The sequence below is a fragment of the Rhamphochromis sp. 'chilingali' genome (genome assembly GCF_963969265.1).
Source record: "Rhamphochromis sp. 'chilingali' genome assembly, chromosome: 19".
Taxonomy (NCBI): Eukaryota; Metazoa; Chordata; class Actinopteri; order Cichliformes; family Cichlidae; genus Rhamphochromis; species Rhamphochromis sp. 'chilingali'.
In genome coordinates this window covers 30,232,163-30,258,492 of record NC_137946.1, presented here as the reverse complement: position 1 = coordinate 30,258,492, position 26,330 = coordinate 30,232,163, and the positions used below count along the sequence as shown (strand labels likewise).

Here is a 26,330-nt window from a genome sequence, read left to right as displayed (position 1 = left end):
GTGCATGATAATATTCCTAGTTTCATCTTCCCTATATCATATTCTAACCTGCCTCGAGCCAAAGGATAAAACGTCCTGTGAATAGGATCTTTTTTGAATTTGCATCAACTTAAAATCACAGTGCAAATCTTTTCTGTTATGAGATAAAAGGGTTTTTCAGTGACCGTCCGCAGATATAAGACCTTCATTTGGCCCAATTCAAACTCATATCACTCAAGTTATGAATAAAATATGAGAATCTATGCGATCAGAAGCAGTATCATTTCCAGTGTGTGACCTGATAAACATTGGCTCTTGGTGTTCTTTTGCTCCTCTCTATTTAAGTTCGTCCTGAATCTGGTTGAGGCCTCAGAGGGCGACAGGACCAATGTAAACATTCCCAGCCCTCAAAATCTGTCTGTCTGCTGGGGGTGATGCATCTGTCCGGCCCGTTTGTTTACTGGCCAAAGAATGTTAAGAATATAGGCTTCAGCCTTGTATGCATGTGAGTGTGCAAAAGCATGTCCATGTGACCGTGCACTTAAAATAAAGAGCGTGAGGAGGCCAGGGGGACACATGGGTGGGGTGGGGTCACGAGTTTTGTTTCCTTTTGTATCGTCTTAATGTTTGTAATGATCCAGTGGGATGTGGATCTGGTGAACATTGCACGCTGTTTAGTCTACCAATCACCACGGTGACAAAGAGTCTAGGTTTGGGGGTTGGAGGTGGAGGTGACTGAAGGTGGGGGCTGGTAGGTGGGGGTGGTAAGTGGTGTTGTGGTTCAGGAAGCGTACTCACATATATAAAAATACACCCAATATGCAGCAGCAGAGAGAAGTTGTCCTCCAATTGCGACGTTGTAAGTTTGCTTTTTCACTTCTCCGTCCACAGTAAGTGACATTACATTAAATTTAATGATGACGGCATAAAGACCTGTTTATGAACCAAAGGACTTAGAAATAGGCTTATTCAGTGTATCCTTTCATCCTATATCAAGGTATAAGAAATACAAACACGATAGATGTTTGTGCAAAATTTTCAAGCTACTTTAGCTGTTTTTTAACAGCTGATTAAATTGTTAAGGCTGAGAGGGTGTTTTTGAAATTTGTTTTTAAGATGTTAAAACACGATTAAGGCATGAATATCCTCTAACAAACCAGCAATGCAACATGGAGTCTTTAAAACTGATGTGGAGTTCAGGAAACTTCAGAAAACACAACAATGGGCTCGGTTATGTTATGTACAAAATATCACTTCACCGAGGACAATGTGGACTGTGCGACTCCAACGAAAGCCCTCTATAAATGCACACACACACACGCACACACACATTAGCACCCGCAGAGCTGCTCTGGACAGTTTTAACTCCTGCAGACTCAGAAAGGTAATTCTGGTGAGCCTGCACTCTCACGGTAACGGACATTAACTCTCAGATCTCTGGAAACATTAGAGATGTATTGGATGTAATACACATGTAACCAAAGCCTGGATTTGGTTTGAATTACTACTTTTGATTTGTATTATATTAACCTGAATATAGACACTTATTGTCAAAGAGAATAATGGCAAATATGGAATCTCACAGCTTCAGAGGGATTTGAGACTGCCTAACTTTTACACTAGGAGTGAAATATTTCTTTTACTCCCGGGTTAATTAGTGCTTTGTTTTGTCTGGAAATATATTTGTACTCTACTATCGTACTCATATGTAATTAATTTTATTTCATATTTCAAGCACTTTGGTGTACCTCTGGTCTTTAAATGTGCTATATAAATAAAGTATTGATTGACTGATTGAAGCTCAAACTTTGAAAACTTACTAGAAATCTGCATAATAATCAGTCGTTACACTGTGATGCATTGAACATGACCTTCATCAAGTCTGATTGGTGCACTCGATATACAAAACTTGAGGCCAGAGACATTTATGTATATATAAATGCTGATCAGTCTTCTGAGAATCAAATAGAAAAAGAAATGTAAATGGAGAAATTATAGATAAATGTTAATAATTTTCTAGGTTTGTAGGTTGAGTTGCTATCAAATCAATGAATAATAACATGAGTTGATTTAAGCTATTTGAATATAAATTTACTTTTAAACAAAAATTTAAACCAAACCAAATAAAACCATATTACAATCAAGAGAAATCCAGTGAATATCAAACATTTTAATTACAATTTTATGAGCCTGTGACATTCAAAAAGAGTGCAGCTCAAGCTAATATTAAAATGTGTTTATTGTCTTTTTAAACTAAATTAATTAATTAACCATCCCTGGGATGAAACAAGACTTTAAGAAATGCTGTCAGACGCACCAAAAGAGAGAGAGACAGACATCTACACAAGAGTTATAGATCTTATTCACTTCTTCAATGAACCTTGAGATGCACTTAGAGGTTGTTTGCAGCGGCTATATATCAAGGCTAACAACAGTAGATCCTCTTCAGTGCATGAGCTTGACTCCCACTGCTGCCCACTAGTGGACGACAGATTCGGTATAAATGAAAAAGAAGGCCAAAGTTTGCTTCAGTAAATTTAGTGCTACTGTTTAATGACAAAAACATTAATAAATCTGGAATTAAAAACTCTTCTTTTTTTTGGAATAATGTATTTTGTTTATTTGGTAACAAAACAGTTAGAAAAGAAAAATGTTTTAATTGAAAACAGATTCTGTTACCATTCAGTAGACCTATCCTGTAGTCTTCAGCCCTCAGCATTACCTTTCTGTGTTCACTGAGTGTTAAAGCCCTCGCCCAATCTGAATGACAAGGTTCAGTAATCAAAGAATTAGTTAACCTTACCTCCCTTTCATTGAACTCTCCTCTGCTGCTACACCTCCCACCTCTGCCTTCTCTCATTTATCTCTGTGTCACAGGCAAACGCGTGCATCTACATGTACGTGCACAGCACCGCCACACTTCTAAAATGAATTCAAACAACTTTGCATTAGATGAGAAAATCTGGAAGATTGATATAGCAGGCAGAAGGTTAATATTGAATATTTTATGGCTTCTTCTTTCTTTACTTAATCATTTGTCATTTTTATCTGCTAGTACAATCACCTGTTGCATGATTAGATTTATTTAAAACACATATATCTCTTACTTAGCTGCTATTCTATGAATCGTAATATGAACAATACCCAAAGCCAGCCCACCCCACCAATGTAGCCCCGACCGTTGATTTAACACACTGCTGTTTTCACTCTGAATGGTTAAGGGAGGAGGTCAGGGTGGCCGATCAGGTGCAACGAGTTACTTAAACACTGGAGACAGTTGTCGAGTTTCATGTTACTTTGAGTCGTGTAGATGAACTTACTTAAATTATGATTATACAAACAAACCAAAAGATGTGCACAGATAATGAGCTCGAGGGATCGGTGTGACTAAAACTTCTTTCAAATTTATTGATTTTCTGTAAGAGATGATGTTGGTGAAAGACACTGATCCAAAATTTAAATCCTATGATGTTATAATACAAAATGTAATTCAATACAATTTAAAAAAAATCTGTATCCTGATTACACAGGTGATCTGGTTTCACACAAAAAAGTCTGCTTTTTTTGTTTATATTTTTTTTATTTTATATTTTTTTATTTATATTGTTTCACAGTTTCTGTTCCTTGTGTTAATCATTACTCCACAATTAATAGTTCAATTTTTTTCATCTGTCTGTGTGTGTCTACAGACTCCAGTACAAACAGCAAATATAATGATGTGCTGTATTATTTAATAGCATAGAATAGCCCTTTATTATCACTGTACATGTACAACAAAATTGTGTTTTTTGTTTTTTTGTAGATTTATGTAAAATGTAACTGATGCCGTGTTCAGACATTAGTATCAGGAGAAAACACTCATCTTTTTTGCTTTTTGGTCATAAACAGGTGACATTTTGCTGGTGTACTCTTTTACTTTGAAAAGGATGTAAACTCACATTTCACGACAGATGGCACATGCTCTGAAGATACAAAAGCTATTTTAAAATAAGAAAGTAGTATAAAAGCATAAAAGATGTGGCTTCCTGTGTAGCTATCAGGGGAACTGCTGGAGCATCGAGTCTCCACCAAAACCCGAGTTGAAATTATCTTGGGACATTTAAGACACCGTGAAAACCACCACACACACATACACAGCCCTCTGATTTTAATGGACACTGAGACATTGAGATAATTCTTGCCCTGCAAGCCCCTTTGCCCCCTGTTACCTCCCCTACACACACTCCGAGACACACACTCCCGCCGCATCATCACCAGCCTCTACCTATCCGTCTCTCCCTATCAGCTGCTCCCTGCTGCCGTTGTTTTGAGAGGTCAGAGCTGTTTGTTTGCTCGGAGGCCCATCGTCTGATAGCACGTCGGACTACGCCTCCCCCTCCTGCCTCATCTTAACCTTAGCTGTTATCAGCCGACTCCCCGGGCAACTCCAACCTTGTCTTTTAAAAGGAACACTTCCCCAGGAAATTATAGAGAGACCCGGGCAGATAGACTAGGTCTCTATCTCTTATGGTGGAAACCCCGGGACAAACTGGATGACACTCGGCAGCTTCGGGCTGATTCCAGTTTGTCCAGGTTCAAATCCGTCTCATGACCTCTGATTGTCATCTCAGGTTCTGTCACTGATTGAGCATAACTGGAGATTATCTGTAGCCTCGGTTTTTTATAGATAACCTAACAAGTAGCCTGTCCAGCCCTGCTGGTTGCTCGGGCAGACAGATTATTACAGCCCATACTTGGATTTCATTGTGACAGCACCCTCTATTTTCCACAGTGACCAGAAAAGGAGGACGTGAGACCAATTTGTCAAGCCACAAAATTACAGTCATACTGCACCAAAGTAATTAAGTAAACAATTAGAATAAATTAATTAATAGATAAAAATTAAATGACAGTAAAAATTCCTGTTTTTTTCTTGATTTGCTAGTGAAATGTTTGTTTGTTTAATGAGCTCACAATAAAAGTTTCTGTGACCTAAAAAAAACCTTACATGACCATCTGAGCAATGAGCTACCAGGACCTTTTCTCCTGTAATTTCACACCTTTATTTCTTACAGTGTAAGTCCAAAAGAGTCCCATTTCTTTCATTTACTACAGCATGACTTCTTTATAGTGTAAGCTGTTCAAATTGCACTTCTTCATCTTATGAGATGAAGAAGATATGTGAGGGAATAAATGTGTAGTTAAACTTCTCAGAGGATTTTCACTCGTCCGGCCCAAGTGCCGGTGCAACAAAAATATTTCAGTCTGTTCCCAATAAAAATTTAAAAAACCAGCAGTTCCAGGAATTTTGTATAATATAAGAAAAGACCAAATCCAAAAAAAACTTTGCAAAGCAAAAGATAATCATCAGCATGTGAGGGCCCGAAGGCATTTGGTTAAAATAGAAACCAGTGCATGCTAAAATAAAAGTAATTTTCTTTAGTTTTGCTCATTTATTCAATATTTCGTAACATAAACAATGACTCTCTGACATAAATCCCCTTCTGGGGCTCAGAAACCTCTCCCTCGCTACAGCGCCAAGTCATCTGGCTCGTCACAACTGGATGTGCAACCATCCGTGTGGCCTTAAGAGAAGAAGGGGAAAAAACTGTGATAAAATTACTTCCCCAACACTGGATCAAACCCTGCAGAAAGGGGAGCACCAGCCACCTGATTAGGGAACACCGAGGAAATAAGAGAAGCAAAGAGGTCCATTCTCTTCAGGAGTGGGAGGGGAAAACTTGGAAGAAAGAATGGGAGGGGATGAACAGAGGGGAGTTGTAAGTGGGATAAGTTGTCTACATGTGTGTGTGTGTGTGTGTGTGTGTAGGGGGAAGTATAGGGTGTGTGGGGTTAAAGTCACAGATTTTAAATCAGTTCTTTGGCCTTTAACGGGCGCAACAGAAGCCCAGTATGAGAGAGCAGAACAAAGAGGGCAGCACTGCCCTCGACCAATTAACATTCCTGCAGCCTTTATGAGCCGCCTGGACCCGCCCCTTCACTCACACCTCATAAAAGTCACAAACATCAATTCTTGCAAACCATAACTGTCATTATAATCCCATTAAAAACAAACCACTGAGCAATTTACAGTGAACACCAGGGCCACGTTTGCCAGGAGTGGGGAAGGATTGTCCCTGCTGGAACACAAATGGGACTAAACAAGTGGGAAAGTTTATTGGGAGTAATTTGACAAAATATGACATGATAGACTCCACAACTGAAGCAAAAGGGGCTAAAGCGCTATTTCTTCATCCTCCTTTGAATGTAATTGGTCTTGGCAAACACCGAGGTGACCATGCAGTGCAGATGTCACAAGTTTAAAGCTGAATCAATCAATTTGGACACGTTTAGAGCAGAAAAAGACCAAAACAAGCTGCTAAATACAAGCTAAAATGCCCTTGTGATGCATTTTAGGTCCAGCATCCTCTCTGTTTTACTGCTGTCATTGTTCCTCCTGCCTGCTCCCCTCAGGCAGGAGGCTCCGGTCCATTCGCACCAGAACCTCTCGCCATAAGAACAGTTTCTTCCCCTCTGCTGTTGGACACATGAACAATAACCATATGACTGTCCCCGCCACTAACACATGACCCTACGCTGTGTCACTGCATCATTTCATGTTTGGCACTGATCACCACCTGCACTCATGTATATATCTTTCTACGTAGCACTCATAATTCTTATTCTCATGTATATATCTCATGTATATCCCATGCACATATCTTTCTACATAGCACTTTTAATTCTTATTCTTACTTTTATTTTTTTTTCATGTCTATTTAAGTGCTATTTATGACACTATGTTTGCACTGAAGCACCGCAGCAATTTCCTAATGTTGTAAACCTCAACATCTGGCAATAAACCCCATTCTGATTCTGATTCTGATTCTGATTCAGCTGTGTTTATCGACCTTTGAGAAAAATCATCTGTCTCTTTGGCTGCTAAATTGTCCGGCTTGTCCTGTGAAATTAAAACCAAACAACAAGCTAAAGGAGACTAAAACACTCGCTAATGATTCCAGGAGCCATAAATAAAGACTAAAGAAAAATACAAAGCAGCTAAATTTTTTCTTTACCATGTACAGAAAGTAGTAGCACAGATCTATGACCTGCTAAAGTCAGGTGGTTTATCCATAAGGCCTTTAAATGGATAACACAACAACAAAAATGGTGCTTTTAAAGCCAAAATAACAGGATTAAAGAGACTAAAAGGTTTTCTGGATCCATGAAACACCTGTTCATGCTCAGCTCAAGGCAGAGAAAGCCTACATTTAACATTTAAAACAAAATGCTAACTTGTTAATGGTGTTAACTATGACAATGCAGAAACCCATTATCAGGCTTCAGAAGGGAAAAATTACACTGAGACTTTGGGAAGACAAAATTCCGAGATAATTCCAACCATCCATTTTAATCCGCTTATCCAACTCAAAGTCGTGGGTATGAGATCATTTATAAATACAATTTTTGATCAAGTAAATTAAAATTATATCATATCTGTAACATACAGGAGTGAAAAAAAATCACTAAAAACTTGTATTTGTGTTATTTTTCTGTTACCTGAAGAAATCTTGAGGCAAGGATCATTTTCAAGGAAAGTAACAGTTTAGTTTAAACTTGTAATATTGCATCTTTTCCTGTAGACAAGCAAAATTATTCTATTCTAAACTTTATCTTTATTCTACATTGACTTACTGACAGTGATGAAATTGCTTGCAGCTTCATTTCTGACTTCCACAACTTTGCAGAGGTAAAACAAAGATTTATCAACTACACTGAAATATCTTACATTGTGTGGTGTTTTTATGACGTGTTTCTCCTCCTGAACACACAGGTGGCACAGCTTGTAAGGTGAAACATGAGTGGCGATGCTGTAGTCAGTCTGATCCTGTGTGACCCACTTTGACCTCAGCCTTAACGAGCTGTTGGACTCATTGTAAAGAGTTTGACTCCCTCTAGTGGCCGTGTCACTTTTTTACAAGTGTTTAAAGGAGCCCGCGTCACCTTCCTGTGCAGTGTGTCTTTAGCCTGAGGTGGAGTCTTACCCAGGCGCAGAGGACATTCACAGAATTAACTGCTTTCTGAACATACTGTGGTTATTTTTTATTGGTGATAAACGCAAATAAATAAATAAATAAAACCTCCATGCTCTCTTTTTATTTCTGTGCTATTTGTTTATTTAATTGCAAGCAGGATAAAAAAAATACATTCTTCAGTTTTTTATACAAATTTTTGAATCCCAGTGCTTATTGTGAACGTAGATTGTGACTTGTTAAATGCAACCATTAGTGTTGTGTATGTAAGCAAACTCACAAGAAAAAAAAAGATTAAAATTCAAGACAAAGGTCATTATATATTTTTAACATTTATTAAGAGATTTCTATAATGTTTTAGTCAGCAAGCCATGATCCCGTCTCCCTTTAATAAAGTCATATTTACAGACACGTTTCTGTCAGTGACGTGAACACTACTCTTCCTCAAAGAAGTCATCAGTGTAAAATGTTACTGACATTCCACGCAGATGGTGTTGTATTAAGTAACCAGCAGCCCAGGTGGTGATGATGAAGAGCGAAGAGGTTATGTGTTTTTGGCACCAACCATAACAACTGAAACATTCCTACTCTTCATTTCTCTGGACATCTGACACCAGCTGCAGGCGCAACAGAAAGTCGAAAGCACACAATCCCGACACATGGTGCCCTGCAGATAAAATACAGACACGTTTGGTAATAAACAGTCAATCTGATCAGTTTTTACATTAATATGGAAATGATTTTTCCTGTGAAAAGAGATGAATCAGGTTTTTTGATGTGCGGTTACAGTTTGGTTGTGTTTTAGCAGTTTGGACTGAAAAGTCTTGCATTTTTAACCTTTTGCTTTTCACTCTGTTGAATTGGTTTTGGAGTTATTGTTCCTTAAGGTGAGTTTTCTACAGTTCCTGATTATTATGCTGCAATACACTGTTTACCTTTACCAGACTGACCAACAAAAGTCATCAAAACTCAAAAAGTTTCATTGAATTGGCCAGCAATTGTACAATATTCCACTTTCTGACCTAAAAAAAAAAAAAAAGAAAAACAGTGCCGATGTAACGGGTGTATTAAAAAATAATTTATATTTCACCAAAGATCCATCCTGCAGTGTTATCTCGCTTTGTCAGTATTGGTTATGTATATGTGTTTATTTATATATGTTTATTTTCTGTATTTATATTTTGGGAGCTTTTATTTTGTTTGTGTGACCTTTGACTTCCCACGAAGTCACTTCCTGCGCTATTTTCCTCAGTCGCCTAGAGGCCCCGCTGAGGAGAGGTGAGCGTACGCTAGTGTTCTCAGTTACAGAGCAAATAAACACAGTTAAAGTAACTAAAAGTAATTCAAACACTGCTCGTTCCCTTTGTGCATTTTGTCTCATAGTTCTGTTAGATGTTTTAGTGTGAATTATTGTTTCTCTGTCGAGTACAGCACTTTATTGTAACATGCTAGTTAGCATGTCTCAGATGAGAGCATAGGAGCATGCACGTGGCTTCTCATGTGGTCCGCTATCCTTCTCTCTCCCTTGAAGGTGTTCATGCAGAAGTCCAGTAAAGTGAAGTTGCTGTACTGTTTTGTTTTTATTTTAAACAGGTATGTGAGCTCCCTCTTTTATTTTTGTGTCATGTGAACTGGTTATATCTTCTGTTTGTTTGTGATTCATGTTCACTGTTTCAACTTACTGTAAATATGTAAAATTGCCACTGGTAAATGAAGTCTCCCTAAAGTATAATTTTGTTGATGAGGTAATTGTCACTATATGTTCACGATGCAGTGCATTTTTGTTTGTTATATATGAATATAAATACATTTTAGCAGTATTATTTGGTAATTGGATTTGTTGTAATGTTGCACCTCAGTCGCCTAGAGGCCCCGCTGAGGAGAGGTGTTCATGCAGAAGTCCAGTAAAGTGAAGTTGCTGTACTGTTTTGTTTTTATTTTAAACAGTTCTGGGAGAATAAATCCACCCAGCTGGCAAAGTGAGAGCTGACTCCTCTGGTCATTCGCACAACACAACGCAGAGAACTAACGGCAATAAGAGTTTAAGGCCAGACCGGCTACACCCATCTTTAGGGTTGAGCACCATCCAATCTACTTTGTAACTCTGCACATTTCAACATCCAGCTGTTTAATGGGATCATGAGCTCTTCCGAGACTATTTCATGCTTTTTATTTTCTAGTCATTCTGCTCAGGATCATCTTTCCTTCTAATGTTCTTGCTATCTGTCAGATGGATTTGTTTTGTTTTTGTAGCTTTACCTATTAACATCCACCAGGTCAGCACTGACCTTTTCAAGATCATACCCAAACCGAAATCTGATACTAGAAGGACAAATGCAGGTTTCAGACTTGATTTGAAAGCAAATATATTCTAGTTTCTAAAACTCTGCTTATTTGGCTCAGTTCTAGCTATAAGACCATTACCATTGACTTAATGACTATTAATAGGTCACCTGCTGTTACCTGCTTAAAGAAAAAAAATCTCTCAAATGAAAGCTCAGGGTCTGATGTATTTAATTATATTGGTCCAAACATCTCGGGAACTAACTGTATAAAGCTGAAAACATTGGCCTTACCCTGATGCGATAGCGCTGTCGCATGTTGACCCTCATGGACATGGTGATTCCCGGGATAAAACCACTGAAAATCTCCAGCAGGGGGAGGCAGAGAGGCTCACCATAATCTCTCGAAGTTATGCAGGCAAAGCAGGGCAAGCACCAGAAAGCACAACAGCCTGAAAGAGGCAAAGATACAGAGAAAAGCAAATGATATGGACTGCGAAACCAGGAAAACACTCAACTACACACACTCACGTAAAACCCTGAAATGCTTAATAAAGAAAACAGGACAATAAGCCGCGCTATTTATGTAGAATGTGTTAGAAAGACGTCTGATTTAAATCTATTTAAGGAAGTAGCATTATTATTGATTTAAACTGAAAATAAAATGTCTTATAGTTGTCCTATCATCATTTCGGTTTGGCCATTTAAGTAATAACTCAGAAGAAATAAGATCTAACATCATTATGATGCTGAAATTATACAAGGACACAGTGAGTTAATGTAGAAAAGAAAAAAAGGCGAGCATGTGCTCTTAAAAGACGCTAATCATTATTAGAATAGAAATTCCCTTTTGTAGAGAATGAAATGAAAATGAATGCCAAACAAATCAGATCTTTGAAAATAGTGTAAACGGGGTTATTATGTCTTTGGAAAAAATAAGTGTGAGTGCTATAGTTGTGCATGTGGGTATGTACAAGTTATGAGTTAAATTTGAAAATAACACCTAAGTATGACGGAAGTACAATTATCTTTTGTCCTTTTTTTGTCTGATTAAAACAACCAATCACATGACGTACACCACGTGTTTGAAAATACAAATGAAAATATGAGGATGTTAATAAATCCTTTTTTTCTTTCTTGGACCAATGCCTTTCTCACCACATTAAAAAAAAACATACTACGGCCTTAATTCTTATGTAGGTGTGGCTTCCTGGATTTCATCAGGAGGTTCAGGTCCAGAAAACAAAAAACACTCTTTGATTCATTTTTATGTTATTTATAGATAATGAAATACGAAAACAGCATTTTTGTTTGTTTGTTGTTTGTTTTGATTTTGTTTCCTACTGTTTTAAAAATTTGATTATTAGGAATAAATATTTTCCCTTCGAGTGAGCAAAATAAGTTCCTTTGTCACATGTGTGACGATCACTGCAGAGCAAAAGTCCTCTATAAACTTTGAAGATAATTAAGAGACTCTTACACCCTGGCACATCTTGACAGCAGTCACAGATCCCACTTGACCACTCATCAGACTCTTGGGTATACATCATAGGCTGAGGTTGCCGAACAACCATTTTAGAAGTCATGATGGCGCCTAAAAGAAAGAGCAAGGTGAAAAATTCCAACTGCAAGTCCTCTTACAATCAGGTGTGTATTTCAGGAAAGCTGGTAAATGTTCACTATACTCCCAGCCTTTCTCAATAACCATTAAAGAGCTCCTCTGCTTTTAAATTGTTACTTGTCAACATGTTGGTTATTAATAGGCCTATAATATCATTACTTTCTTAAATTAAAACAGTAAACTGCTGCTCGTTATATTTATAATTTTACTGTGGTTAATATATAAAGTCTGAGCTCATGTGGATGGGAACGAAACTAAACGAATAAATAAAATGTCTTACCTTTTGTGTTTGACGATTAGAAAGCTCTGAGGTGGATGTTCGGTCACAGCTGATCTCTGAAAGCTCCGAGAAGCTCTCATGTCTTAAATCCTTTTAGAAAACATGAGATCACCTGACAGAAGAATCCGGACGCACCGGTTCACTCCACAACTTTGTGTTAATATTGAAGTGAAGGTGCGGCAACTGGAAAGGTCATTGTCTAATGCGGAAAAAAATGATCCCACACTGCTTTCACTTCACCGGGGAAATATATGTGGTATTGCTGCATACTGAGGACTCCCATTACTGACGGAACGGAAGCTTTCTCTATTCATATGCATGTATTTCATATTCATATACATGTCTCAAGTGTGTGTGTTTTTTCTTTAAAGTGAGCGTGTTGGGGTTTTTTGTTTGTTTGTTTGTTTGTTTGTTTGTTTTGTTGTTGTTGTTGTTGTTGTTGTTGTTTGCATTCTCCAGTGACCTCGTGCCCTCTGAACTAAAAAGCTGTGGGCAGAAAAACGACAGGTCAAGTTGCCCTAACCCAAAGTTCGCGCCAGGCAATTCACTGTAATTAACACCGAAAAAACAACAACAGTAACAATAGAGGTTTTATGTTCCTTTATGTGATTGTTATGATTTCCATTAGGAGTGGTCATGCATTTGGAATGTGCTATTGTGAGATGAAGTGAGGAACTGGCGTGCGTGGATGAGTCAACGTTGCGGGCGTGACGCCAAAGCGTTGGCTCTGTCCTCACCGAAACCTTTGGAATCAGAGCTCCACATCTTTCTGATTTTCAGTAACACTGACATTCTGATGAAACAGCGATGAGCATCGCTGTGAAGGAGGCGGGAAGAGGATCTTAATATAAGATGCAAAGATACGCCTTATATGGGTTATGACAGGCGCCAAGGGCGTAACATCTGACTGGGCGGCTGGACTGGGTGAGCCGGAACATTGGACTTATCTGGGAAGTCAAAAACTAAAACAATTTTTTCTGTTAGGATTTCAACTGTAATTTGGCACCTTACAATAATAATGTGCTTTTTCTTTTTGTCTGCTTTTTTGTAGAAAAGTAGTTATGAAAAGTCATCGATAACAATAATGATTACATTTTAGCATTACAAATATAATTGTCCATACTGGTAAATTAACCTTCAATGAAATATGAGAAATATTTTGGTAATGATCAATACTGTTAATGTAGGCCAGCTGTGACATAAACCTTATATTTGGTGGTGGTCAAATAAACTTGTTCTGTATTTTCTCAGTCATTTTACACTCAAATGATTAAAAGAGTGGATTAAAAATTTATGAAAAGGTTTGATGTCAGAGGAAATACACTGCTCAAAAAAATTCAAGAGACACTTCTAAACTTCTGGGATATTGATTTGGTCGGCTAAGTAGCAGAGGGGGTCATTAATCAGTTCCAGCTGCTCTGGTGCTGATGAAGTTAATAGCAGGTGCACTAGAGGATACAACCCCCAAAACAGGAATGGTTTTTCATCTTTACTGATTGTTTTTTCACTAATTTTGCATTTGGCTAGGGTCAGTGTCACTACTTGTAACATGAGATGATACTTAGATACGACAGAGGTTGCACAGGGAATCCAACTCCTCCAGGATGGCACATAAATACATGCCATTGCCAGAAGGTTTGCTGTGCCTCCCAGCACAGACAAATACAGTAGGAGAGCTAGACTGGGCCGTAGAAGGCCCTTAACCCATCAGCAGGACTGGTATCTGCTCCTTTGTCCAAGTAGGAACAGGAACATTACCAGAGTTACTAAATGACCACTGGTGTAAATGTCTCTGACCAAACAGTAAAACGCAGACTTTGTGAGGGTGGCTTGAGGGCCGAACATCTTCTACTTGGCCCTGTGCTCACTGCCTAGCACCATGGAGCCCAGTTGGCATTTGCCATAGAATACCAGAATTGGCAGATCCACCACTGGTGTTGATCAAAAGCTGGAATCATGTTATTAATATAGTTGATTATTACTATTCACTATCATCTTAGCATGAACTGTGTGCATGTATGTGTGAGAGAGAAAGAGAGACTTAGCTATGTACTCTTGTTTACTTTGGTGGTAGGTGAAAAAAAGACAGCGAAACATCTGCCCCTGGGCCTGTCACAGAGTTGTTAAACCTGTGCAGGCAGACATCTTGTGTTTTCCAGGAAGTTGACTGAAATCTGGCATTTCGGGTTTTAACCCCATTTCCACACAAAGATTGGTAAAGAATTAAAACACGACAGACTGGTTTTCTCATCCATCTGTTTCAAACCAAGTAGCGATGTCTCTCAAAATGCAGCAAATACTCAGGCTTCGATCTGAAGTGTGTCTGAGTAATATTTACTTTAATAAGTAACTACAACCTCCGAGGTACTCACGTGGCACACGATAGAACGGTAACTTTAATCAAACATGTTTGCGTCAAGATCTGATGGTAAGCTGTGTTTTTTCTTCCTTATGCCAGATAGATCAGCTGTTTTCAGATTGCGACATCACACCTTGGCACAATTTGTATTAAGGGAGGATGAGTCCCTATCAGTTTTGTCCAGAGAACAGCTGCAAAAACGTTTTAAAAAAAACATATCGATTCGGTTAGGAACATAAAACTTGTGCTATTTGGTAAGTAGATTGGTGGGATACCTGCATTGAAGCCGTTTGTTATGACCTAATATTTGTGCTGCTCTTGCTGGAATGATTGTTACTGGAATGAACTGACTGCATCTTTCTTTGTAGATCAGTGCATTGTTAGTAGGTTATCTACAGAACTCTCCACTCACATAAGTGCGTTTTTGTGATGACTGGATGTCTGTGTACAGTACCAGATAAAGGTCACTCTTTCGAGGAAGCCAGTGTTCACATTTTGGAATGAGAAGACAGGTGGTTTGAAAGAGTAGTGAAAGAAGCCGTCTACGTGCACTGTGAACGGCAGTCAGACTGGGTGGCTTACGACACCAACTGTCTGCTACCTACAATGCAATCTTGATGTCTCTTCCCAGGTGCCTCAACCCCCACTCACATCTTGCCTCAGGGGACCTCAATAGGTCAAATGATAGGGTGAGTCAAAGTTTCACAGTGGTTTCACATGAAACCTCTGATGATAATCTTGGTTCATTTGATTAGGCATATTATTAATAATGGGTCAACAATCCTCTAGTAGGGGGACACCCCCCTAGCACTAGGTTTAAAATACCTGGGACTATTTGCTTTTAGAACTGAAGAACCTTCTTAGATGAGACGTGAAACATATTCTGAAGAAGTCTAGTTGCTTTGTGCCCAAGCTCCTTAGACAGTGTTGACTGGATTTGTGGCTTTACCAAAACTCCAGTTCCTTCCATAAAAATATGACCACACTGCATTTCATTTTAAACCTGAAAATGAAATTTTATGAAATCTGGATGGCATGAAGTAAAACGAACTCACTTTAAAGTGAATTTCAAGTCCATACATTAAACTGAACATCTAACAATCCTGACGTATGAGTACGGTTTCTGTTAAGTGGAAATGGGGTTCCACTGGGTCTTAGTTAGCATAAGATAGCATTTTCTGATATTCTCCCCTTCTAACTTACAATACAAACAGCTGTTGCATGTATCCTGAAATCATCAATAAGACTTTTAGGGTCAGAAATACTAGACATGATGCCGCACTCCAAATAACCTACTTTTCCAATTCAGCGTCGCGGGGGTGCTGGTGCCTATCTCAGCTGCCATGGAGTGAGAACCAGGGTAGACCCTGGACAGGCCATCAGTCTGTCTACCACAGAGAGACAGACAACCATTCACATATAAAACAGCACAAGGAATGAAAATGAATAAAAGATAATAACCAGAAGACGAAATAAATCATGCCAAAGAATCACTCGCAAGTATATTTATAGCTCAAAAATGACAATAGGTGACTTTAATGCTCTGCTGGACCCCATAATGGATAGTCCTGGCACTGAAAATTGAAAACACTACATGCAAGATTACAGTATGTACTTTGCTCTTTGCTATAGATGGAGGCGATCAAGAAAAATCATCTTTTAACTTCCCCAGATATATCAGAGACACAAATCCTCTCAAGAACAATCAGCAACCATGCACCTGCCTCAAGCTAAATTAAAGGGAAAAAATCTCCAATGAAAGTCAACCACCAGATGGCGCTGTATCACATCTCTGTTAAAGGGCCAAGACTTTGATATTCGTTCAAAGAGTGAGTGAAATCCTTAATAGAAACACACACACACACACACTTTACATTTTAAACACTTTATCAATTTTCAGAATTGACTCCCGATGTGTGACATTGACAGCTCATAGTCTCTTAAGAACTTACAGTTAAAATTGATTATAGTATCAGAAACTGCGCTACATAACATAAGAGACTACAATACTCTCTGCATCTTATATACATCAATGCATGTCCTCATATACTGAATGAACAGTTTTTTTTCCCTTTGTTTTTTCTTACAGGTGCATCAGTTTGTGATACATTGTGCTTTTCCATCTGTGCTTTATCCTTTTGTTATAATTCTGATTGAAACCTGCCAGAAGGGACAGGATTTAAAAAAAAAAAAAAAAAACATCGCACTGTGGAAGAACCTTCTGTCAGGATCATACATCACTGATAAAATGTCAGCTTCCTTCAAACAGAAAACAGCTGAATTTACCAAAAATATCAATATCAGTAAATTAGCACATGCTAGTTTGAAGGACTGGCACCCAACTAATTTCTGCCATTACTACTTTTGCTACTACTACTATCAAAATTAATTATTAAAAAAAGAAGAAAACAATAAAAGAAGTGGCATCCAGTGTTGTGTTCTGAGGTGTTACACTTTTAAAGCACTTATTAAAGGTAACCAAACCCTTTTTCTTTTATGTATTTTTGAAATTCACTTTCATACACTTGTATGTTTACCATCTGTTAACAGCGTGCTGTATGAACACAGAAAAATAAGAGTCATGTGCCTTTCACTTAATTTTATTGACAAAAAATGAAAGAACAGTGTTTGGATTTTTATGTCATTTAAGTTTATCTGTTTAAAATTTTCATTATGCCAGATAAAAATAAAATACAAACCTGACTAAAGTATGTGAGATTACACAAAAACACACTTTTAACACCCCCTTTAAACTCAAGTTAAAGTATTCTTTGGTTAATAAGTGGTCATTATAAACCCCTCGGTGAAGAATTTTTGTTCTCAAAGGGAAAAATGTAAAATAAAATTTAAAAGGCACTATTTTAGATAGTTAATGATAGTTTAATTACATTAAAAACAGTTTCCTTTTACTTCATTTCAGTTTCCTAACTTCAATAAGCTTGGATGGCTACAGTTGGATTTCTGTTTAAAGTGTATTGTGCTGCTAAGACTCCATGAGGATGGTGGCCCCAGACATGATGAAGAAGGAAGAGGTTACACGTTTTTAGTAGCAACCATAACGACTGGGAGTGCTCGTTTCTTCATCTCTCTGGACATCTGACACCAGACACAGGACATACAGAATGTCGAAAGCACACAGTCGTTACACATGGTGCCCTAAAAACAAAACACAGTGACGTTTGGTCAGCAAGTGGCTAACCAGGCCAGTTTTTTATGTTAATATGTAAGAGCTGAAAGACCCCAATGGCTTAGGTAAGAAATAGTCTTAAGCACAGTTTTATAGATAAAGAGCAGATTGCATAATGTTGACAGAATACATGTTGATCTATAAAAATTATTCAGACACAGAATGATTTAAGAAAATACAGTTTCTTCCTTTAAAAATCCGAAATATGGTGATATACAATCTTTCTTTTGTTATAATTTGGTCATGTTATAAAGGTTGTTTTACAAGGCTGCGCGTTTTAAGGCTGTCAGTAGCCTACTGACAGCCTTAAAACGCGCAGTAGGCAAACGCGCAGTAGGCAAAGAAATAGTTAACACAAATAAAAGCAACTTTTAAAAAGTTGAAACAAACTCCTCTCAAAAGTATTAGTGCAACAGAGTGGCTGAAGGCTAAGTGAGTGAAATATAGATACATTAAAAAGAAAATCAAATTTTGGCCTTACGGTGATGCCATAGCGGTGTCGCATGGAGACCCTCATGGACATGGTGGCCGGCGGGATCATGCCGCTCACCCAGTCGGCCAGAGGGAGACAGAGATTTTCCCCGTAGTCTCTCGAAGTTTTACAGGCGAAGCAGGGTAAGCAAAAGTAAGCAAAAAGGCCTTAAAAAGGAGAAATGATAAGCACAGTGCATTGGCAGTGAATTAGTACTTGCTGTGGTATAGATATAAATCAGAGACACTTACACTCTGGCACATTTTCACAGAAGTCAAATAACCCAGATGACCATTCATCCGACCCTTGAACATATATCACAGGCTGAGGCTGCGTGACGACCATCGTATCAGTCATGATGGAGTCTAAAGGAGGAACCAGGTTGAAAGTTCATAAGATCACAAGGTTAAGCACTACAAAAGGCTGTTGTGGAAGAGAGCAGCCACAACCCTTTATTAACCACACCTAACCAGTGCATTCAAAACTTGACAATATAATCAGATATTTCACTTATACAGATAATCACAATGGCAAATTTAAAAACAGAAATTTTGTTTGCTCAAATGAAATATTCATAGCGCGGCGAATGGTGTGGATAATTTTGCCGAAAAATATGGCAGACGGCTGAAGCGGAACGGCCGAAAAATAAACTTTCAAAAGTAAGTACTGAATATTATGTCACTTATTTATGTGCAAATGTTTAATAATGAAGAACATTAAAACATTACTGTTGGCCACATATCGGTAAAGTTATGTGACATTAGTGACGTTTGTACTAACTTGGTTTTAAAGCCTTTAAAAATATACACCGTTCAGTAGTTGACATTAATCCTACAGAGAATGTGATGATTTCATGGATAATTAAAGTCAGCTATGTTATATTGCTGCCTCTGTTCGGTGGTGTCGAGCCAAACGGACTTTAACGTGTGTTTGAACGAGCTGACGGTTCACTCGTTAAGCTGAAAGAAAGATGCTTTAATCACAGGAGTCACATGTGTCCACTGTACCATCTGGGAACTCTTCTTGTTTCGTAATAACACAAACACTAAATCCTCCTTCTCTTGTGCTGTTTTGTAGCAGTGTGTACACCTGAGACTGTCACCTGTCTGTCCTGCACTCTCTCTCTTTGTCTTTCTCTCTGACTGTGTAATAAAAGTATAAACATGTATTTATAAGTTACGCTTGTGTTTGAATCCTGCAGCTTATCATACATTTGATTACCATGTGTGACAACTGCAAGTGTCCAGAGTGAGGACAGACTGAGGGACCCACTGCTGCACATCATCTGTGAGGCTTTGCACCAATGTTCCCTTTAATTTTTCATGTGTCTGAGCAAACACACCCTTGGATCACTGTGAGCGACATTAGATGTGTGCACTGTGGTCACGCCAGCATCGAATCCATCCAAGTTACATGGTTTATTAAAATAATCAAATTACAGCGTTTACATTTATGTTAGACTACTTTTAATTAACTGCTTTAGCCCATTTACAATGAAAAAAATAAAAAAATCTTGTTCATGACCTGTGCAGTATGTTAACACTATTGGAAGTAAAAATAACTTGAACTCCAATTTTGAAAACACAACTTTATTTTTTAAACAAATATAAAGCTCTGACTTGTATTATGAGTCTGTGGTCTGGGTCCTGTAACTCTCTCTCTCTCTGCAAAATACAGTAAATAATGACCAATGTTGGGCAATTAATTATATAGTTCTTCAAAAAAAAGTAACTGAGTTTTGCAAACAACAAAGTTTTTTGCAGCTGTTTACCTAAAAATGCAGCCAAGGCGTTTTTTTAAATAAACATTTCAAACTATTTACAGAACAATCAGCTGTTCTGCATCAAATCTGATGCCACACAAATTATTTGTGGCACTCCAAATAATCATTTCTGTCCACTATGAGATAAAGGAGAACAACAGCCTGATACCTGCAGGCCTGACAACAGGAGATGTATCACTCCTGTAACACCTGTAACATTCAGCAGTCGCCTCTTTGTTCTGACACACACAACAAAACTATTGACTACACTACACACTAACTACACAAGATTTGCGCTAAACGTGGCAAATCTCTCACATCTCAAAACACCTCCGTCACTCCTAAAACCTCCCCCTTCCTAAACAGCTAAATGCCATGTTGCCATATCATTTTTTGATTGGTCGACATAGTACATTTTTCGACCAATGGGAAAGGGTGAGGGGTGTTTTGGTTTTGCTCACAGGCTTTCCAGCGTTTTCTTCCAGCAGTAAATATAAACAACGATAGTATTCAGGAAGAAAACCAAACATTGCAGATATTTTTATCGTAACTCTGGTTTTATGTAGCCGATCAACACAATTTAAAAACTGGTATAAAGTCCACACTTTTTCCATCAGTTGTTCCGTCTGTCCTGCTCACATCTCCAATGGTTGTACACTTTGTCATTAACGTGGCTTCACTCCACATCAGCCAGGCTGCTTTGTTCGCTAAAACACTGGTGTCGGCACATTGTCATAGCCTGTCAACGACGTTGATTAGCTGCGTATATACGAATGTGAATCGCATCAGTGGCTGGACTATGGGATAAGGTGGCATCGTTCTAATCCCATACTGGAGCAGCCAGTCAATAACTGACTAACACTGGAAAACAGAATTGTTAACATATTTACTTTAATTTCAATTCAGGTTAGATTTTTTTTGTGCGCAACGCAGATTTTTTCTGTGCAGAGACCGTGCCAGCAGTGCGACACAGCCTGAGTGTTTCAGAAACTGCTGATCTGCTGGATTGCAAAAAACGAGAGAAAATATCTAGTGAGCAGCAGTTATCTGGGTGAAAATGCCTTGTTGATATCAGAGTTCAGAGGAGAAAGGCCAGACTGCTTTGAGTTGATTTAAAAAGCAACAGTAAGTCAAATAACCACTTATTACAACTAAAACTATGTAAGAGGATCTCTGAATACACAAAATGTCGAACCTATAAGCAGATGGACTACAACAGCAAGGAGACCACACTAGTTGCCACCCGTATCAGCAAAGAGGCGGCATACCGAAACAGGACGATAGAAGATTGGAAAAATGTTGCCTGGTCTGATGAGTCCTAATTTTTGCTGAGGCATTCAGATGGTATGATCAGAATCTGGCATAAAGAAAGTGAAAGAAAACCATTGTACTAATGGTTCAGGCTGCTGGTGCTGTGATGGTCTGGGGGATATTTTCTTGGCACCTTTTGCATCCCTTAGTACCAACTGGGCATCATTTAACCCTTTCATGCATAGTGGTCACTGCAGTGGACAGCTATTCAAAGGCTGTTTTCTTGTATTTGTGTCAGTGTTGATGGTATACATAAATGGCACATAAACCACTAAATTGGACACTGATTTGTCACTCCATACCCTGCCATCCACTGGTCAGTCAGTGTTGTCAAAGTGTACTTAAGTACGTGTTTAAAAAAGTGAACCTCAAATTGTTTTTTAATGCCTAAAGATGAATAAGAATACTTAAGAAAAAATTCCTAATTGCAGTTGTAATAGTTCATGTATGAAAGGGTTAACCACTACAGCCTAGCTGAGTGCTGACCATGTCCATCCCTTTATGACCACAGTGCGCCCGTCCTCTGATGGCTATTTCTAGCAAGATAACGCACCATGTCACGAATTTCTAATCATCTCAAACTTGTTTCTAGAACTTCTCAATGAGTTCCCTCCACCCAAATGCTATCCACAGCAACCAGATCTCAATGCAACATAGCATCTTTAGGATCTGGTAGAACAGAAGAGTCCTATCATGAATGTGCAGCTGACAAATCTGCAGCAGCTCGGTGATGCTATCATGTCAATATGAACCAAAATATCTGAGAAATGTTGCCAACACCTTGTTGAATCGATGCCATAAAGACTGTAGGCAGTTGTAAAAATAAAGGTGGGTCAAATCCAGTACTAGGCAGATGTACTTAATGAAGTGGCCAGTGAATAACTGTACACATATTTAATATGGCTGCAAAGGAATAAAAGTTTCAGTGCTCAGTTATCTAACTGCACACTGCTACAGCTATGACAGCACACATCACTGCACTGGAAACTTTTACACAATTCAGAAACCACATGCCAACCCAAAACTCTAACAGACTGATGACACACAATACTTTTTCAAATTAAAATCATACACTTTTCACGTCAATAATTGCATCATTAATGCATGAAAATGACCTTATGAGGATATAAGCAAAATAAAATAAAATGCCTTACCTTTTGTGTTTGAAGATAAGAAAGCTCTGAGTTCAATGTTGTGCAGGCACAGGTGATGTTTGCTTTCCGCAGCTCTTTTAAGCCCTTTTACACAAGCGATCACCTGACAGGACAATCCGGACACACCGGTTCACCATTTAAAAAATTTTTTTGATATAGTTGTATTTTCCACTGGAATGCGCAGTGGATTAAAAGAAAACCACGGAAAAGAATATGTAACACTGCTTTAGTTCTTTAATTTTACTGAAAAGAAAAGTATAAACGTTAGTGGACTTTATAATAATAATAATAACAGGATGACATATTTCTCATTTTCCTGCAAGAATATTTACGCTGTTTGTAGGTAGAGACCAATTCCTACAAGAACATTTTAAAAACTGATACAGATGTAATGTAGGTTATTTTTTAAATAATTCAACTTTCTTGTTCCAACAGAAGGTAGACTTAGTTAAAGGAACAATTGGTGAAAATGACCACAAACCAAAACAGTATTTTCATTAGACCTGGAAGAAAATTGAAACCTTGGATTAACCTGTGATTAAGGTTTCGTTGCATTTTGATTATAAAGAAAAGTTTGTCTTTCAACAGCTGGATTAGCTGGATTGCAAAAGTCTAATTTAATTAAAAGTTTCTAGAAGAAGTTTCCTTCACTTTGTTTCCTGTGTATGTCAGGGCACAAGACCATGAATGTTCATCTTCAATAACTAGACAAACAAACATGACACAAAAAGTTGGCTTTGGCATCAAAAGGTCACCTCTTTGTTCCTTCCAAGGAACATAAGTACATAAACCTCTCCCAGACTCTATTCAGTATAACAATCACCATTAACTTTCCATTTAATGATACACATCATCATCTTTAAACAACAAACCACATTAAAGGAACACTAAAGAATGTACCGTGAATGTTAGGGAATGGTGTCCAGACCAAAACACTGTTGCGAAAATTTTTAAATAAAATTTTAGCAAGACAGACACTAAAGAAATGATTGGTGCTTTACGACTTTGCTCTTTGCCAACATACAAATGCCTGCCTGTAAATGCAGATCAACCTAAATAGCTTGAGAAATCCAAAACAACAAACAAAGGAATGGAAAAGGTTTTGACAATCATCTGTCCTTCTACCCTTCCTGCATAGCCCTGCATTCCTGTTGCACTTGAATACCACTGTCGCTGTTTTCTCAAACACAATGACAGGTTTAGTCAGAGTTTTGTACATCACTGTCTACATAGATGTCTGCATAGATGTTGTTTGCTTAAGGTCGACAATCAGCATCAGTACTTCCATCTTTCTTCAGTATAACTATCAGCTAGTTAACTTTTTGATAAGGCATTACATTATTACTATTACATTTTACATTATTGAGTGAGAATTTGAAAAGTTGAAAAGTTATGCTTTTAAACTTCTACTAGAATTTCTAAATATTTTTTTAACCTATTTAGAGTTTGCTGAATTTTGTTCTGCATCATCTAAACCAGGGATGGGCAACTCCAGGCCTCGAGGGCCGGTGTCCTGCAGGTTTTAGATCTCACCCTGGGTCAACACACCGAAATCAAACGATTAGTTCATTACCAGGCCTCTGGAGACCTTCAAGACATGTTGAAGAGGTCGTTCAGCCATTTAAATCAGCTGTGTTGGATCAAGGACACATCTAAAACCTGCAGGACACTGGCCCTCGAGACCTGGAGTTGCCCACCCCTGATCTAAACTATTTATTATCAGAAAAAATGTATTACAAACACAACAAGAGGTGTCAAATTTTACATTTGCATTTATTAAATAGCTGGTGTACATCTGGTGTTCTTGTGGGTGCTTCCTGCAGAAAGTAACGTATGCGTGACTTTGTCACAATAAACATGTCCAACAAAAAGAAGGAATGCTTGATAGGAATTTAGAGCCGGTTCATAGCCGCCTGGTCCATCAAAAACAAACGTCATCAGATGCCCCAGTTTCATTTTGGTCACATATTTGTATGACAGTAGCTACTAATCATGTTAACGTCAACGAACGTTAGATTTTACACACCTGCAACACACAAAAGCCCTTTTCTCCTTTCTCTTTCTCCACAGACTGAGAGATCCTGAAATAGATGTGTTGATGGTGGTCTACTTTCTTTTTTCCCCCACACGCAGAAAATGAATGTGACATAAATCTCTGTACAATTGAATAAAATTGTACAAAGTCAAAGATAATACCAAGGTAGATGTAGATGAACAATAGACACAGTAAGGTCTGCAGAGCAACTACTTTGCTGTTCAATGACTGTTTTGCAGCATTGTCATTACCTTTCGCCTAGACTGATGGCCGCTCTGAGCCAGTGCAAACCCAGCAAACTGACCCTGATGGACTTCAATCATGGGTCTCTTCCATCCCACTCTGAACTTTGATTCTGCGAATATAATGAGTGGGGTACAAGGTTTCAGAGTGTGCAAATGCAGATTTCAGATGCCAGCAATCACTTCACTAAGTAGTTCGGAGCAGTTTCAACACCCTCTTTGTTCTCGACTTGTTCAACACCTGGAAACAGGCCAAGTGCATGCAGCAGAGGGAAAAGAATAAAAAGCTATGGGCTGTATGTTTAATGCCCAACATAAACAAGATGTTTCTTCTTTGTTTTAGTAGCCTTTTCTGAACTGTACAGACTTGTCAGCCTTGCTGCTTTCAAGTTTCTGAATTCCACCTTCACACTAGCACATGAGAGTTACCCAGCTGATCATGTGTACTTACAGTCACAACATACTAAATGATGAGACTGAAACAATACAACTTCAAATTTGTGGTAAACCTACAAACACTGTCTAAAATGGGGTTCACAACGTAAGGGAATAGTGAGAGTAAGATTGCTAAAGCAAAGAAGCGTTCAAATCCAAATCTGCCAAAGCAGCTATTGTGTGACAAGAAATAAATACAGCCTCTGTAGCAACCAGACATTAAAGATAATCAGAATTGTCTTTATTTGGACAAGTTTGTGCACACAAACAAAAAATCTAATTTCAGTTCCGGTTCAAAAAAAGAAAGGTTTTATTAAGAAAAGACAAATTGCAGAAAGTCTTAAGAAACTATATGTGCAAAACTAAGAAGTGCACTGTACATATGACCTGAATGATAGAGCAGTGGGTTATTTCACAGTGTTCATCAGAGAGACACCCTGAGGGAGGAAACCATCTCTGTGATGGCTGGTTTTAGTAAACAGTGCTCTGTAGCGCCTGCCTGAGGGCAGCAGGGTTAAATAGTTTATGTCTGGGATGTAAGGGCTCTGCAGAGATGTCTGTTTCCTAACCCTGAAAAGTACAGGTTCTGGATGGATGGAAGACCAGTGCCGGTGATTCTCTCTGTAGATCAGATTGTCCTTTGCAGAAATGCATTTCTTGTGCACCCTTGTAAAACATCCACAGGTTTTACTTATTAGGCCATAACTGATTTGGTGGGACTTGGAAGACAGGCTGGTCCTTTAAACTATGTGGTACGACTCAGAAACAATAGACTAGTCTAAGCAGCCAATCCATGATAGAGCTACAAGCTACATGATGGCTGCAAAGCAAATGAAACATCAAAACGTCCATCTTCTTCCACCAGACTTTACATGGACATGTACTTAACAATATTTAACGATTTTGTTTTCATCATCAGATTTGATAATGCAGTCGGTGTAGTTTTGGCAAAGCTTTCCCTTTGAAGGTTTGGTTGTAGCTAATCAGATTCCTCAAGTCCTTAAAGTCTGGTGGTTTTCCTGCTGTCCTGGTGACAGCCTGCCCAGATTACCATTTTGTCAATTCTTGATGTCAGTCAACTGTCACGAGTCCTTTATTCTGCAGTCTATCTTGTCCTTGATCTGCAGTTCTAATCTAATCTGAACCTGCAGCAGGTGTTGCCAGTTTGCTGAGCTCATCAAAGCAGCAGAGCAGAACAA

At 38.4% G+C, this 26,330-nt stretch overlaps 2 protein-coding genes and 1 long non-coding RNA gene across 3 annotated transcripts; 1 reads left to right on the top strand and 2 right to left on the bottom strand.

Annotated features, from left to right (window-relative positions):
• Positions 1-8,304: 8,304 nt before the first annotated feature.
• On the bottom strand, positions 8,305-12,322 carry LOC308386729 (cornifelin-like). The gene is made up of 4 exons (XM_080866471.1): positions 12,175-12,322; positions 11,754-11,867; positions 10,568-10,725; positions 8,305-8,658 (listed from the first exon to the last, which is right to left on the bottom strand). Exons 2-4 carry the CDS (start codon positions 11,857-11,859, stop codon positions 8,536-8,538), a joined length of 387 nt encoding a protein of 128 aa, XP_080722597.1. The 5' UTR covers positions 11,860-11,867; positions 12,175-12,322; the 3' UTR covers positions 8,305-8,535.
• A 2,144-nt stretch (positions 12,323-14,466) lies between these two features.
• Positions 14,467-16,999, top strand: LOC308387178. Its single transcript, XR_013969901.1, has 3 exons — positions 14,467-14,602; positions 16,206-16,362; positions 16,623-16,999. It is a non-coding gene; the product is annotated as an uncharacterized lncRNA (long non-coding RNA).
• A 567-nt stretch (positions 17,000-17,566) lies between these two features.
• LOC308387509 (cornifelin homolog B-like) lies at positions 17,567-24,777 on the bottom strand (the record flags this gene model as incomplete). Its single annotated transcript, XM_080867615.1, has 5 exons — positions 17,567-17,689; positions 18,202-18,359; positions 18,444-18,557; positions 22,420-22,522; positions 24,706-24,777. The coding sequence occupies 5 exons, from the start codon at positions 24,775-24,777 to the stop codon at positions 17,567-17,569; spliced, it is 570 nt and encodes a 189-aa protein (XP_080723741.1).
• Between the last annotated feature and the right edge of the window lie 1,553 nt (positions 24,778-26,330).